Genomic DNA, 15,121 nt, shown 5'->3' on the forward strand with positions numbered 1-15,121 from the left:
ATTCCAACAGTAGCATGCTACTCGTGAATCCCCTTGATCTCCATGACTCTGGCCAAGCCTCCGCACACCACTGCCCTTTAAAATAAGCTCCAAAACCCATAGCCCCTGATGCATCAGTAAATAACTGCAACTCCGCATTCTTTACTGACTTCTGCCAGATTCTAACCCCATTGAAATCTCTTATAAAGCAAAGCCTTTCTTTTAGATCCTCCTTTAACTCTCTTGAAACCCTCACAAATGATGAGGCTTCTTAACCCCCGCTGTTGCCCTTTCCAATCTGCGGCAAAAAAACCTGCCCATTGGAATAACCCTACAAGCAAAATTTAGCAAGCCTAATAGGGACTGCAACTGCTTCAATGTAACTTTTTTAGCAGCTAAAAACGCCTCCAACTGCTCCTCCAACCGCTTTACTTTCTCCTCCGGAAGTCTGCAAATACCCAGTTCAGTATCCACCTCAATACCCAAATATGATAATCTATTAACAGGTCCTTCCGTTTTCTCTTCAGCAATGGGAACGCCTAATACCCTAAACAGTGCCCTGACTGAAAAAAGCAAATCACCACACACCCCACTATCCGCTGGACCCACTAACAAAAAATCATCCAGATAGTGTGTAACCCCTTGCTGCCTACAACCCGCCTTAACGCACCACTGCAAAAAACTACTAAAACATTCAAAAATTGAACATGAAACCGAACAACCCATCGGCAGACATTTGTCTATATAGAAACCATCCCCCAACTTAAAACCCATATATTTGAATGATTCTGGGTGCAATGGCAAAATTCTAAAAGCTGACTCTATATCCACTTTAGCCATCAGCGCCCCTTTTCCAAAACCCTGCACTAAACCCAACGCCTGCTCAAACAATTCGTAGGATACACTACAAAATTTCTGATCCAATGCATCATTCACTGACCCCCCTTCTGGATATGACAAATGTTGTATCAGACTTCCGCTTCCGCCCCAGGATGAAGCGCTAGCACTCAGGCATTGCTCCGTCCCTGAGGCGCTGAATCCACGCCAGAAACCCGGCGCAGACCCTCCGTTCAGCCCGCCCGCCACCTCAGACATACCGGAGACTCTCCTCCACGCATGAAGCGGTATTTTGAGGAGATGCCAGCCACGAACTCCAGACAAAAACGGGACGGATCCCGTCCACCCCCGGCATCCAAGATGGCGCCGGACGCCATCCCCAAGCGCTCAGCACCAGCCTCTCCCCAGCTACACGCTCAGGACCCGCTGCCACAACGCGAATCCCTGACACAGGTGAGCGCTGCACCCTCTCCTACACCAGGAGATACACAGACCCCTGAAGCACTTCTGCCACCCATGTCCGCCCCTGTCACCTATGGGGATATGGTGGTAGCTATAAGGGCTGCCATTAGCCCACTACTAAAAGAACAGACTGCTGATATCAACAGGCAAATAGCTGCCTTACAGCACAGGGTGCAGACCACAGAGCAAACGGCAGCAGGCAACTTCGCCGACATAGCCGACATGAAGCTGACACTAACAGAGGCTAATAAAGAAATATGCTTTCTGCACAATAAAGTGCAAGATCTGGAGAATAGATCAAGAAGGGGGAACCTACGAATCATAGGGCTCCCAGAATCAGTCAAAGGGCAGGAGCTATTTGATTTCATAAGACTGACCCTCCCAGAGTTACTGCAAGTGGCTGACAGGTGTGATGATCTTATAATTGAAAGAGCCCACAGACTGGGTACACTCCGCACGCAAGAAGGAGCCAGACCGCGTGCAGTGATTTTTAAACCCCTTAATTTTCTGCATAAAGAACTCTTATGGTCCGCCTCAAGGAAGATCAGAGATCTTAAATGGGAAAACCACAAGCTTCTGATATTCCAGGATTATTCCGCGGAACTGTCCAAGGCCCGAAAGGATTTCGCCCCGGTCTGCGCAACACTAATCAAGGATGGCATCAAGTTCGCCATGCTTTACCCCGCCAGACTCCGTATCTTTAATGGGTCAAGTTACAAAGACTTCCTCTCTCACCTAGATGCTGCAGCATACTTAGAAGATATGAACGCCCAAGGCCAAACATCTTCTGACTGGGCAGATATATCCTGAATTTAATACGTTGCTGTGAGCAACGGACATTTATTGCAAAACCTAATACCTGTTCTACCCAATCACCCACCAACCCTCCCTCTCCTCCCTTCCTCCTCTCCCCCCCCTAAAATACAGGTCCCCTGGTAACACCTCAGAAAAATCCCATAACAAACCAGATGCCTTAACACACTTTCAATAACGAACTTTTGTTATTAGTATCAATCTATATTTTCTACTCATCAAGATAAAGTAGACACTGAATATGTATGTAAGAAATAGGAATATTTACTGTTTCAGTAGACTGTGACAAATGATAAATGATGCTTAGTAATGTTACATATAGCGAGTAAAAAAAAAAAAAAAAAAAAAAAAAAAAGGTTTCAATTTGAGGCCCATCATTACCGAAACAACCTAGAGGTCGCCAGTATAAACTTAACACATGGAAAGTGAAATGACTCGACGGAATGATGACCACAAATAAGAAACTCTAATGACCAAATTTACCCCCCCCCCTCCCCCCCCCCCCCTCTTTCACCGTCCAGACAGGTTATCATAGCTACAATCTGACGAATATCTTACCTGGTACAGACCTGATAAGGAAACCAGTTACTACAAAAGTTATACATTGTTTAAATGTCTAGTTAGATTATTATGCATATAAATATACTCCCAAGTTGCTGTCTCACAACGAGATAAATGGGAATACTGTTAAAGTGTTAAAATGTTGAATGTGATAAATCGGACCTAAGAAAGTTATTTGCATATCTTAGAATAAGAAAGTGGTCCACTTTGCCATAATACTCAGTTTATCCTCTCCCCCCTCTCCCCCCCCCTTTTTTTTCTCTTCATACCCCTACCCCCCCCCCCCCCCACCCCCTTTTCACTTAACTAAGCCTGTGGCGGGCGCACTATACATCCTTTAACTCACCACTGCGCTGGTAACTATATAATTTGTATATATTAGCATATGTAAATGGCGGTTGGCGCCTGGGGACGAAGCCCCTTGCCAGCCTTTTTGGGTGTCGCACGTGCTAGACACGAGCGGCCTCCAATGTTGATGGAAGTCTATCTAGAATTGTTCATCTCCCTTCCCCCTCTTTCCTCTCTCCCCTCCCCACCCAGTGCAGCAAATATCCAATGTACCAATTTATACTGTATAATGAGAAAGTTTTCGTTGAATGCAGGCTATATGCTTCCCTCCACACAAGACAGATATGTCTACCTTGACATTTGGTAGCTGGAATGTGGGTGGAATCAACTCACCCCAAAAAAGGAAACGGATCTTGCTATACTTAAACAAACTCCACCTAGATATTGTATGTCTGCAGGAGACGCACCTCACCCAGACAGAGACGGCCAAACTACAAATGCTTCAATGGCAAGTATTATCTTCTGCATCCTACAACTCAAAATCCAGGGGGGTTGTAATCCTAGCCAAAAAACAAATTCCACTCACAGCCGAGACACTTCAGAATGATCCGAATGGGAGATACACGATTTGCCGTATCACAGTAGCCCAAAACCAATACTTGATATTAAATATTTACGCCCCAAATATATACTCTAAACAATTCTTCCGTAACATAATAAAAATCCTCACACCATACATACATCTTCCGATCATCCTCTGTGGGGACCTGAATCTTATATCAAACCCCAAACTCGATAAACAATTCCCTTCCAATAGACCCCTCCCAAAACTGGGGGTGCCGGCTGTGGCGGAGAGACTCCACTTAATAGATATCTGGCGAGTCTTCCACCCAACAGAACGTGACTACACATGCCTCTCCGCCTCAGCTGGCACACTCTCCCGCATCGATTACATTATGATATCATCCCACCTCTTCCCTAAAGTGGCAGTAACACACATAGAACCCATCTCTCTATCTGATCACGCCGTAATATGGACAAAAATAGCAATATCCCCTGAAAAACAATCTATTATTACATGGAGATGCCCTTCTTCCCTTGCCAACTCAGAAAGTCTTAAAAATACTATTAAAAATACTTGGAAGGATTTTGAACTTCACAACAATACCACAAAGCACACTGATCCGGCCCTTTTTTGGCAGGCCTCCAAGGCCACAATAAGAGGTGCCATCATCTCGCACACCTCTTATCAAAAAAAATCCCTAGCTAAAGAAGTTACAGAGGCACAGGAATCGTTGACACAGGCATACACCCGCTTTAAAGACCATCCCTCAGACGTTCACAGATCCCAGTACCAACAGGCAAAATCCATATATGAAGGGTTGTTTGTTAAATCAGAGTCACTCTATACATTCGCAGCTAATGCGAAATTCCACAGATTTGGAAACAAATCCAGCAAACTCCTCTCCAACCTCCTGAAAGGCCACCAATCCCCATCTACTATCCACCCACTCAAACGCCCGGATGGCTCCATTACCACTACTAATAACCAGATAGCACAAACACTCAATGAATTCTATAGCCGTCTATATGCTGCCCCATCCTCAGATCAGGCCCAAGCAAAAACCTTCTGGGATAATCTAGACCTCCCACAGCTTTCCCCCTCAGGATTCACCTCTCTAGGCAAGGAAATAACCCTTGAAGAAGTCCAGAAAGCCATTAAAGACTTAAAAACAGGTAAAGCTCCAGGCCCAGACGGGTTCACCTCAGAATTTTATAAGATAATGAGTTCCAAAATAGCGCCAGTCTTAGTTTCCGTATTTAATTCTATCCTTAATACCCAGAAAGCCCCACAATACTTTAACACAGCCACTATCAAAGTCCTACCTAAACCAGGTCGAGACCTATCAGATCCAGGCTCTTACCGCCCAATTTCCCTCTTAAACATCGATTATAAGATCCTCACAAAAATATTAGCTGAAAGATTAAAATTATACCTCCCCTCCCTTATCCACCCCGACCAAACGGGATTCGTCATGGGTAGAAACCCTGTCACCAACATTCGAAGAGTCTTAGCAGCTCTTCAATGCTCCCAGTGGGACAGGTCGGACGCCCCGCTCGCGATAATGTCGCTTGACGCGGAGAAGGCGTTCGACATGGTCCACTGGGACCATCTATACAACGTGCTACATAAATTTGCCTTCCCTCCCCACTTTATAGACGCAATAAAAACCTTATATACAGATTCCGCCTCCAGAATCCAATGCAACGGCTCATTATCCACACCCTTCCCCATTTTACGCGGCACCCGCCAGGGATGCCCTCTATCACCACTCCTATTTGCGTTAGCCCTAGAACCCCTGGCACTGGCCCTTCGACAATCACCAATGTTCAAAGGTATACAAATTGGACAAGTTGATTTACGCCTTTCATTATTTGCAGATGATATGCTGCTCTTCTTAACAGCTCCCACATACTCCCTCCCTGAAGTCTTCGCCCTTATACAACAATTCAGCTCATTCTCAGGATATAAAATTAATGTCAACAAATCTGAAATTATGATGCTCAGGGGCCCCCCCCCGCTCTTCCCACCAGACTCAAATTTAGGTGCCATTAAAATACAAAAATCTCAGATTAAATATTTGGGCGTGCAAATACCCTCGCACATAGACAAATTATACCCAGCCAACTTTGATACACTTCTGCCCAAATTATACAAGTCTATGGACACCTGGACAGACTTACCGCTGTCCCTGCTGGGAAGAGTGGAGGTGGTCAAATCTGTCATCTTACCAAGGCTGCTGTACGTTATGCAGATGCTACCAGTAAAAATAACAACACGAGACGCGGACCGCACACACTCCCATATCAATAAATTCCTGTGGAATGGAAAGAAAGCCAAAATTTCCCTTCACAAACTCCACTTACCAAAAGATTTAGGGGGTCTAAATATACCAGATTTAAAACAATACTCTAGGGCCCTGTTGTGTCGCTTTGCTTTGGGATGGTTATCAGAAATCAGTACCTACTCTGACTACGCGCTAGACAGCGCTATGTATGCCCCTTATTCCCCAGGAGCCCTACTACATACTCCAAAAACACAAATCCCCCCCCCAATCCGAAAAAACAAGCTCTTCTCCGATATACACTCGGCATGGTGGTCGGTCTCTGAAGTGCTCGGCTGTGATCCCTGTATATCTCCCTGGCTCCCGATTTGGGGTAACCCCAGGTTCCCTCCTAGTACTGAATGTACCATGTTTCGCAGATTGCGCCAAAAGGGATTGAATAGCATGTCTCAGGTCTTTGACCCGGGAGGCAAGATACACACTATTCCCCACCTTCAGACAACCTTTGGCTTACCCCAAAATTCAGGGTTTTCACTCCATCAATTGATTCACTACGCCAAATCCCTCCCAAATATATTCCCCTTGAGCACTCCACGCTCAAGGATGTCAGCAATGATGTCAAAATTTGAAAAAGGCATTTTCAAAACTAAAATAATCTATAGAGAACTTTCACTATTACCTAAGGAAAAAAATTGGTCTGCCACAACACTTAGCTGGATAAAAGACATTCCTTTATTGCCAAACAATGATGCTATTTTTAAACACTATGAAACAACAATTAAAATTTTAAGTTCCTCAGTATTACAGGAGGTTCACATCAAGCTGATACATAGAGCATACATCTCCCAACACCGCAGATCGTTCTTCGTCCCTGAAGAAAATGGCTCTTGCCCAAAATGTAAATTCCACACAGCGACATTCTTCCACAATTTCTGGTCCTGTAGATGCATAAAAAGATACTGGAATAAAATAATCTATTTCATTAAGCGAACTTTTCAAGTACAAGCAACTCTAGACCCAATTCCCCTATTATTTGCAAACTTCGAGACATGGAATATACCTCCCTCCCAATCCCACCTAACTAGAATTCTTACATTAGTAGTAACGGTGGCCAAAAAGGCTATCCTCAACCTATGGATTAAGCCCAATATCCCTTCAGTTATGGATGCAGAAGCCCTCCTGATGAAATACATGTACTACGATAGATACAACACCATTAAGAATAATCAGATCCCCGTAGCTAAATTTTATAGAACTTGGGCCCCATATATCGATAGCAGGCCAGTCAAGCTCAAAGAAGCCATATACAAAGCCTTTGAAAAAGCAAGAGACCCAGAAGAACCCACTATGCAAGATTCGACGAAAAACTGAACACTGTGAAATAGCGAAATAATTAATTACAGATTGTTTATGAATGAATGACTTGCTGCTCCCCCCCCCCCCAACCCCCACCCCCCCTAACACCCTATTCTTACCTCCCCCCCACCCAAACTTGCAGTTGATGTTTAATTTTCTCTGTTATTAATATATATTTGAAACAATAAGAAAAGCTGAAAAAATAAGGTTCTAGTCTTAATAAGAGACACACAAAGTGGACAAAGAGGTATAATCTATGACGACCTCACCACGCACCTAAAACCGCCATATGCTTAACGAGAAGCATCGAATTATCAATAACACGGACATGCCGGTTTCAACAACACCTGTAAGGAATGAAACTATCGAAATGTATGTAAAACCAGCTGTGCCTAATCACATCAATGTAAATGCTATTTACTATTGACCAATGTTGGTCACCCAGCTGAAAATACTTGTCCACTTGCGATGTCTATGATGATTTATTGTATGTATTAATGCATGAACCTTAATAAATATAATTTAAAAAAAAAAAAATGTTGTATCAGCCTGTATTTCCCAGGTTCCCTCTTAGGTACCACCCCCAGCGGAGAAATGCATAGGTCCGCAATTGGGGGCTCCTCAAAAGGACCTACCATCCTACCCAGCCTCACCTCGCTTTCAACCTTTTTCCTTACTACCTCTGGGAATTCTCTAGCTGACCTTAAGTTCTTACCTGCAGATGCAATAACCCTATCAATTATTGGAAGACGAAAACCCTCCGAAAAACCATCTAACAAAAAGGCAGCCTCCTCCCTAAGAGGATAGAGCCTCAACCATCTTTTTAACTCGTCAACTCTAATTGGGGACTCCGCCTTGCCTAACGTTAGGCCTAGCCTCCCCTCTCCCAGTTCCTTGGCCCCCTGACTTTGTACATTCCTTTGCAGTATGGCCTCCACCGCAGAGCATGCACACATGCCTATATTTGCACCCTGCCCCTCTTGCGCACTGCCCGTTGTTAAAGGCGTAGCACTTTCCTCTCCCGGCCCCACTATACCCTGATCTACCAAGAAATGGCTGCTTCCGCACTAATCCCGCCTCACTCACACCCCTTGCTTGCTGGGTAACTTCCAACTATACCTCCACGTCTTTGAACCCAAAACTAAAGACCTTTTGACCGTCCTGCTTTTTCCTGAAAATTTCATCGTACTGCCTCCATGCATTTAACCTCCCTGACATGTACATAGTATGTATTAAATGAAAATACTTGAACATGTTCATATGCTCTGACGGCCTTGTTTCCGTATAACAAGCCGCAAACACATAAGCCCCGGCTAGCCAATTAGAATATGTTCGTCTCGCCTCCTCGGCAGCAGGGACCTTCGCCTTAGCAGCGTCTAACGCAGTTTTTGCCTCATGCGTTATGGCAAACATATCCACAAAACGCCCCTTTTTAATTTTATCCCTAATCTTGGACCTTAACCCTCTCAATATTGTCGTATTAGAGCAATGCACAGCATCCCCTGATGCATCCGGCCCAACCTTAGCTGCACTGCTGGCTACACTCCTCGAACTTCCTACTCCCTTCTTTTTACCCCTGATTTTCTGCGCAAAGTACTTCATGAGCTTACGCGGCCTACCATCCGAGCTGGATGAATCTGAGGAACTGTCTGAATTAGTCCCTGCTGTTCCCCGCTGCGCCGCTTGCGGTATCTCACCTGCTCCTGCTGATGATGGCCCCGCCTGCTCCTCTGCTGGCACGACATGTCCCTCGCTGCGCAGTGCGCCCACCGCGACTTGACTCGTTGATTCCAATATCTCTGACACGCTCCCCGGCCCGGCGCTCGCTGAGACTGTCTGCAAAGGAATACTTACAGAAACTGCATTAATAACATTCTCTGTCCCCACATTAGACACTATGGCCTCCTCCCCCGCGCCTGCACCCCTTAAAATGTCGCCGCCCTGTACCCCCTGCTGCTCCACCCCTTGGGTGCTATTGGGCCTGGCCACAGTAGGCGGAGGTGGCGGAGGTGGGGGGAACTGCAAAATGTTCTGCTGCCCGAAGTTAGGTACACCCTGGGGCATCCCCATGCTATAAAACCCTGCGGCCGGCTGCAAATAACCCGGGTTCAAAGCCCACAACTGTTGGCCCTGACCACCCTGACCGGCGCCGCCCCATGGCTGGCCCGCTGTCTGGTACATGGGCTGCTGGGGGTTAACCCACTGCGGCCATGCTGCTAAATTTCCTTGTACACTCTGCTGACTGACCCCCGTATTAAAATACGGAGACCAGCTGCCCGGATGGGCCTGCTGAACTGCCGAGGAACTGTCAGAAATCCCCCTTAGCTGCTGCCGCGCTGTGGGCGGAGCCACAGGCACCGGCCTAGACATGAACCCAGGTGTAGATGGAGGGGGTGCAAACAAGGCTAATGGTGATGCCCTTACCCTCACAACTGGTGTAAAAGCCCCCCTAACTGATTGTGGAGATTGCCACTCATCCACCCTGACGCTTGCCTGATCTCTCACAGGAGACAGGCTACCTAACTGCGGGTGCGTGCTAGAATCCCCAGCCCCTGAGGCTGTGGGATTGCTCCCCGCAATTTGATCCCCTGCATCCAAAATGGCGCCCGGAGATACTGAGGGGGGGCTGGCAGCCACCTCCGAACCCCCAGTCCCCAATATTAAATCCCCTGGGGCAGGACTACCTCTAACGCTGTGCGCCCCGCTGGCCTGTGACCCCCTGGCCAACCAAGCCTGCAGGCCTGACGGCGAGGGGGCCGGGCGCGGTGTTCCTATCATGGCGGCCGCCATGACACCTGATTCCTGCGCAGCAGGACGGGCAGCCGCCCGCCCTACTGAACCATTTCGCCCACGCGCCCTCCCTCTGGCTCCCGCCGCATTAGCCGCGGGAGCAGGGACATTGCGTGAACCCCCCATGGCTGCCGCAGCCGCGAGCCGCGCTCCCCGTGTGACGCGTGATGCGGCTGCCGCCTGAAGAGGCCTGGCTGCCTCAGCCAGCCTCTGGGGCGGGGGAGCCCTGCGACGCGGACGGGACATGTTCCCCTACCTACAGAAAAAACACTAACACTTGAAGCTGTGGCTAATATAACGGACAGACACAACTTTTATTTAACCCCTTGAAATTAAAGAATGCGGATAAAAAAGATATAGACCATAGAGGGATAGAATAAGAAGGGAAAGGATAGGAAGAAACTACACAGAATAGTAGAAGAATAATAAGTAAAAGCACTTAGCCTAGTCAGACACCGAAGGACAGCAGTCTCCAGGGAATCCAAAAATGGCAAGAGGAATAATTTACCTCAGCCAGCCCTTATATTAACTCCTAACTCCTCCCCCTCACTCGACTCTTACTGGCTAGTTGAAATAACTGCACCCAATCACCATCCCTGACTAAAACACCAATCCCCAAGAGGCTACAATTACTTCATACAAAACAGTGTGCTTATCTCCTCTCAAGCTTAGGTAAGCTTTTGCTCCTATTAAACAAATAATCAATGCAGTTCACTTCTTGCTACTTGTAACTGTACTACTGTCAGTTAGGTACTCTCAATTGAATATAACCTTGGGCATCACATTCACATAAATCAAAACAACACAGATAATTATTATTGCATAGATAAAGAGAAACAGGGAATTATTATTGCGCAATAATGAACATTTTTTTATAGTGCACTTTTAGTACCTGGGTGATATCACGGTGAGTCTTTACCCTAATTTTTCCCTTGCGGATGTCCCAAACCGAGTCTTGAGGGGCAAAGTTCAATAACCCAGCTGAAGTCTATAACTACCTGCAATGTCCTTTTGAGGTAAGTGGTTTTGCTTTAAGTGAAGGCCTTAACAGGTATTTGTAATCCTCAGGGTTATCAATGCAATGATCCGGCTAATCAAGTTCACTACAGGCGTTCCATCTGTAGGTTCCTCATCTGTTCTAATGACCCAGTGTCAGTAAATCTGCCATCAAGCAAAGTGCTGCTTGTCAGTAATTTCGACCTAGTGGTGTTGACCTAATGACTGTCAACCATCTTTTGGTCGACCATACAATCCATACCCATAGTGAGAGACCATATGTAAGTATTGTGTGAACTGTATTGAGGGGAGGTAAATGGAACACATAGCTCAGGGACAGATTTTTTTTTTTACAAAATTAATGAAAAATTTAACTTTTCTCCCATATTTTACAGAATAGTATATCTCATGAATGTATTACAGGCATTTTGGAGATTATATGTGGCTTCTTTTATGTTTTTATTAATGAGTGGCCACACCTCCCCCAGTTTGGCCATGTCCCTACCCCAGTACCCATGCCCATACCCATGCACTCATTTCAGTCAAAGGATTGCAGCCATTTTAAGTTTAGTAAATAATTAGGATGCAATCCTGCTAGGAAAAAGCTACAATCCTCTGGGATTTCAAAACCGTAGCTTAGTTAATATACCCAAGGGTCTTATTTAGAGTCCAAACCGCTATCAACTGCATACTTAATATGCAAGAAAGAACCCAATCAGAAAGTGATAGCTTGTACTCAGGGCCGGCGCCACTAGGCAGCTTTAGGCGTTTGCCTGGGGCGCCAGCCACTGGAGGGCGGCACTTGGGAGCAGGTCAGTGCGTGGAGCAAGGTGAGTGGTGCCTGCACCCCTTCATCCCCTGTACACAACCCCCCCCTGTCCGGCCGTTACCTCTGAGTCGGCTACTGCTGATGAGAGGTGACACTCGAAAAATGGCTGCCCCCATACAGCAGACCATTTTTAAGGAGGCAGCGGCCTTCTCTAGCAACCTTAAAAATGGTCTGCTGTATGGGGGCAGCCATTTTTCGAGTGTCACCTCTCATAAGCATCAGTAGCCGGGACCTGCGCAGACAGGAGTGCCGGCGGCAAGACTCAGAGGTAACGGCCGGGGGGTACAGGCAGAAGACAGACAGCAGCCCTGACCACGTGTGCCACCATGTCCCCCAACCTCCTTACCACCCGCTGAACCGTGGCATAACTATAGTCCCGCAGCCCCCCCCCCCCCGGTGCCCACACACTCTCAGCGCCTCCCCGTCACCGCGGGGGTTGCGGGACTATAGTACACCACTGTTTATGTTGACACATGGGCTCGGTTCAGTAGTAATCCAATAGGGGTACTTTTTGTGGAAAAAAAATACTCACCAAAATCCAGTGTAGATCAGTTATCTTTGTTCCCTGTAGGCATCCAATGGGTTAAAAAAAAAAGCAACACATTACTAGGACCAATTGGGTCTTCCTGAAAATACTCTAAATAATTGTTCCAATATGTTCAATTTCAATTCACTGATCAAACATGGTGTCTTAGATAGGATATCCGGAGATACAGTTACACTTGGCGACGTTGCCATGTAACATGAAGTTCCTTTCAAAACCTAACAACACAGAGTCTGTAACAGTGACCATCTATTGTAGACTCCCGCTGTACAACTGAACTATTCTTCCTTTGTGGGAAAGCTACTCCTGGCTTACTTAGTGGCACAATTATTTTGCACGTGCAGATAGAAAAGCCTAGTGCTTTGTTCATGGAGTCAAATATCTCATATACATTGTTTATTACTTATGTCTTAAATGTTATATTTTTCTTCTTTTTTTTAATCAAAGTATAAAATCTCGCTGAGGCAGTAGAGTGGTACCCAGCCGGCCAGAGTAAAGGTTTTCTGGGCCAGCCTTTGCATATCTGTATACAGTATGAGTGAGTTGGCATGCCAGGATTTTGAGTTTACATACAATAATGAATGAAAATCACAAAACATAATGTTTAAATTTGGATAGTGTAAAACTAGGTAAAGTAACAGGAGTTGCCTGGGTTTAAAAAAAAAAATTAAGATATTTTTGCAATAAATGGGGAAATTACAATAAAGAATACCAATGAATAAAAGTAAATAATTGCATTCATTTTATCATTTTTTCTTCATGTAGTAATTGTGCGATTGAGTTACAAGTTCTACAGTAAAGATGTTACATAACATTTTCTTTATACAATTGCAAATATGAAATGTAAGATTGATACGCCTTTCACACCGCACTTGTTAAACGGTATATTGCCGTTTTTTCCATTTTAAAAACGTTTAAGGCTGCAGTGGGAAAGCGCCAGAGTTGATTTACCGGTTAAAGATAACCGGTATTTCAAAACATTTAAAAAGCAGAGTCCTACACGTTTCAGAGCCGTTTTTTATGCAGTGAGAATGACTCTGAAACGGTATTTAGTAAAAACAACAGATTACAGACCTGTGATAGGCTGTCCCCTGCATTCTGCCTTGAAACGTGTTCAGGGGATTAAACGGGTTGACTGATGTGAATGGTATTTAAATGGTATTTAAAACGGTAATCTACTGCAATGTGAAGGCTCAGACCCGTTTTAAATACCGTTTCAAAATACCGTTTTTTAACGTTTAGGCAGTGTGAAAGTTGTATTAGAGTTATACAATTAAAATGTTGCTTACATACAATCACTTGTTAGTGTTGTGTATTAATTTCTTAATATATTAACATAGTGCATGTATTTTTACTTCAGTAAAATAAAAGTCTTGTAAGAACCTCTTATAATGTTAATACTTCTTTTCGATAAGTGATCACATATGGAACTTAATATAGAGAAAGATAGGAAAGAGAAAAAGGAGAAGATAAAGAGAAAAAAAATAGAATATAATAAAGCGGGGGGGGGGGGGGGTTGCAACCATGCATGTCTGAGACATCTGTCCTATCCTAATGTTGGGCAATTGGTGGATCTTGCAAGAGTTTTCTGGTTTCATACTACGCGCTAACATTTATTTATTTATTTGTTGTTTTGTTTCTGCTGGTAGTGTTTCTATGTAGCTCTCCCAGACCTCGAAAAATGCTTCAGTTTGTGTTTTCTATGGAGAGTTGTTTCAGTCCATTCAAGTTTTAATATTTAAATGATTTTTCTTTAAACATATTAAGTGAGGGTGGGGTGGTACAAATCCAGTATTGTTAGTATACATGTTTTTGATACTGAAGAAAGCTACAACAATATAGAAACCAAAAATCCCAAGATGGCCCATTCTGGGGTTAGTTTACCAGATGACCAACTGCAAGTAAAGTATTCAAGATAACCATTTCCTCTAGGCTGGGGAAGTGTGTCCGCCACTTAGTGATGCCCATTTGAAATTGACCAGTACATTATTTGATAGAAGTAGGTTATAGCTTTTCTGGAATAATTCACATTTAATATAGCTTTATCTAATTGGTTATACCAATCTCTATCACTTAAGAAGGTTATTACCTTAATAGTGTAATGTTGGGCCTGGAGCAAAGCTTGGTCATATGTTTATGAAAAGTCATGGTGGGACTTTGCCTGTACATAAGTGAATTAGTTTGATTAAATTGGCTCTGATGCGTTGCCTGGGTTTACATTTTCCACTTATGAAGTTATCAATGAGTTGGATGTCAACATATTAAAAATAATTAGTAGCTAATTAGCACTTCCAGAACACCCATGAGGTGATTGGCCAATCTCATTTTTGTTTTTGGGGTGTAGCCCTGATCCACAGATTTTCTTTACAGTTTTATATTCACTTTTACATTGTGAAATGGGTTTTAAAGTTTTCTTTTAGTTATCAAGACTTGCGTACACAGCATTTTTTGTCTTCCTACCTCCAATTCTGTCAGTTATTATACTGCAGAGAAAGCGTTTCCCTCTGGCTAGCATACACCAACGGAAGGTCCCATTCCCACCACGGCCCTAATCTCCACCCTTATGTCTTCCCAAATCTTTCATTTAGCTGTGTGTGTCAGCTTCCTGTGTGCAACCCAATCCCGTGCACAGGGTACCCACATTTGCTGTACTTGAAGTGTTGGTGCTATACTTTTGTTGTGAAGCCACCTGATGTGTTCCTAATGATTCTGCTGTGGTTATGTATGCAAAGAATACATTTGTCATTTTTTTTTGTGGTTTAAAATTCCTGTTATGGTAACTTTAATTTTTGGCATGTGCCAAAGAACATGCTTTTAAAA

At 44.6% G+C, this 15,121-nt stretch overlaps 1 protein-coding gene across 1 annotated transcript in view; it reads right to left on the reverse strand.

Annotated features, from left to right (window-relative positions):
- Positions 1–6,587: 6,587 nt before the first annotated feature.
- Positions 6,588–15,121, reverse strand: part of LOC146045076 (zinc finger protein ZIC 2-B-like) — a 70,229-nt gene continuing 61,695 nt past the window's right edge. Inside the window, exon 4 of the mRNA XM_083163762.1 lies at positions 6,588–6,724. Within this exon, the coding sequence (XP_083019888.1) occupies positions 6,588–6,724 (137 nt within the window). The remainder of the gene's footprint in view (positions 6,725–15,121) is intronic.

Source organism: Crinia signifera, chromosome 11 (assembly GCF_055691185.1).
Source record: "Crinia signifera chromosome 11, ASM5569118v1, whole genome shotgun sequence".
NCBI classification, from domain to species: Eukaryota; Metazoa; Chordata; class Amphibia; order Anura; family Myobatrachidae; genus Crinia; species Crinia signifera.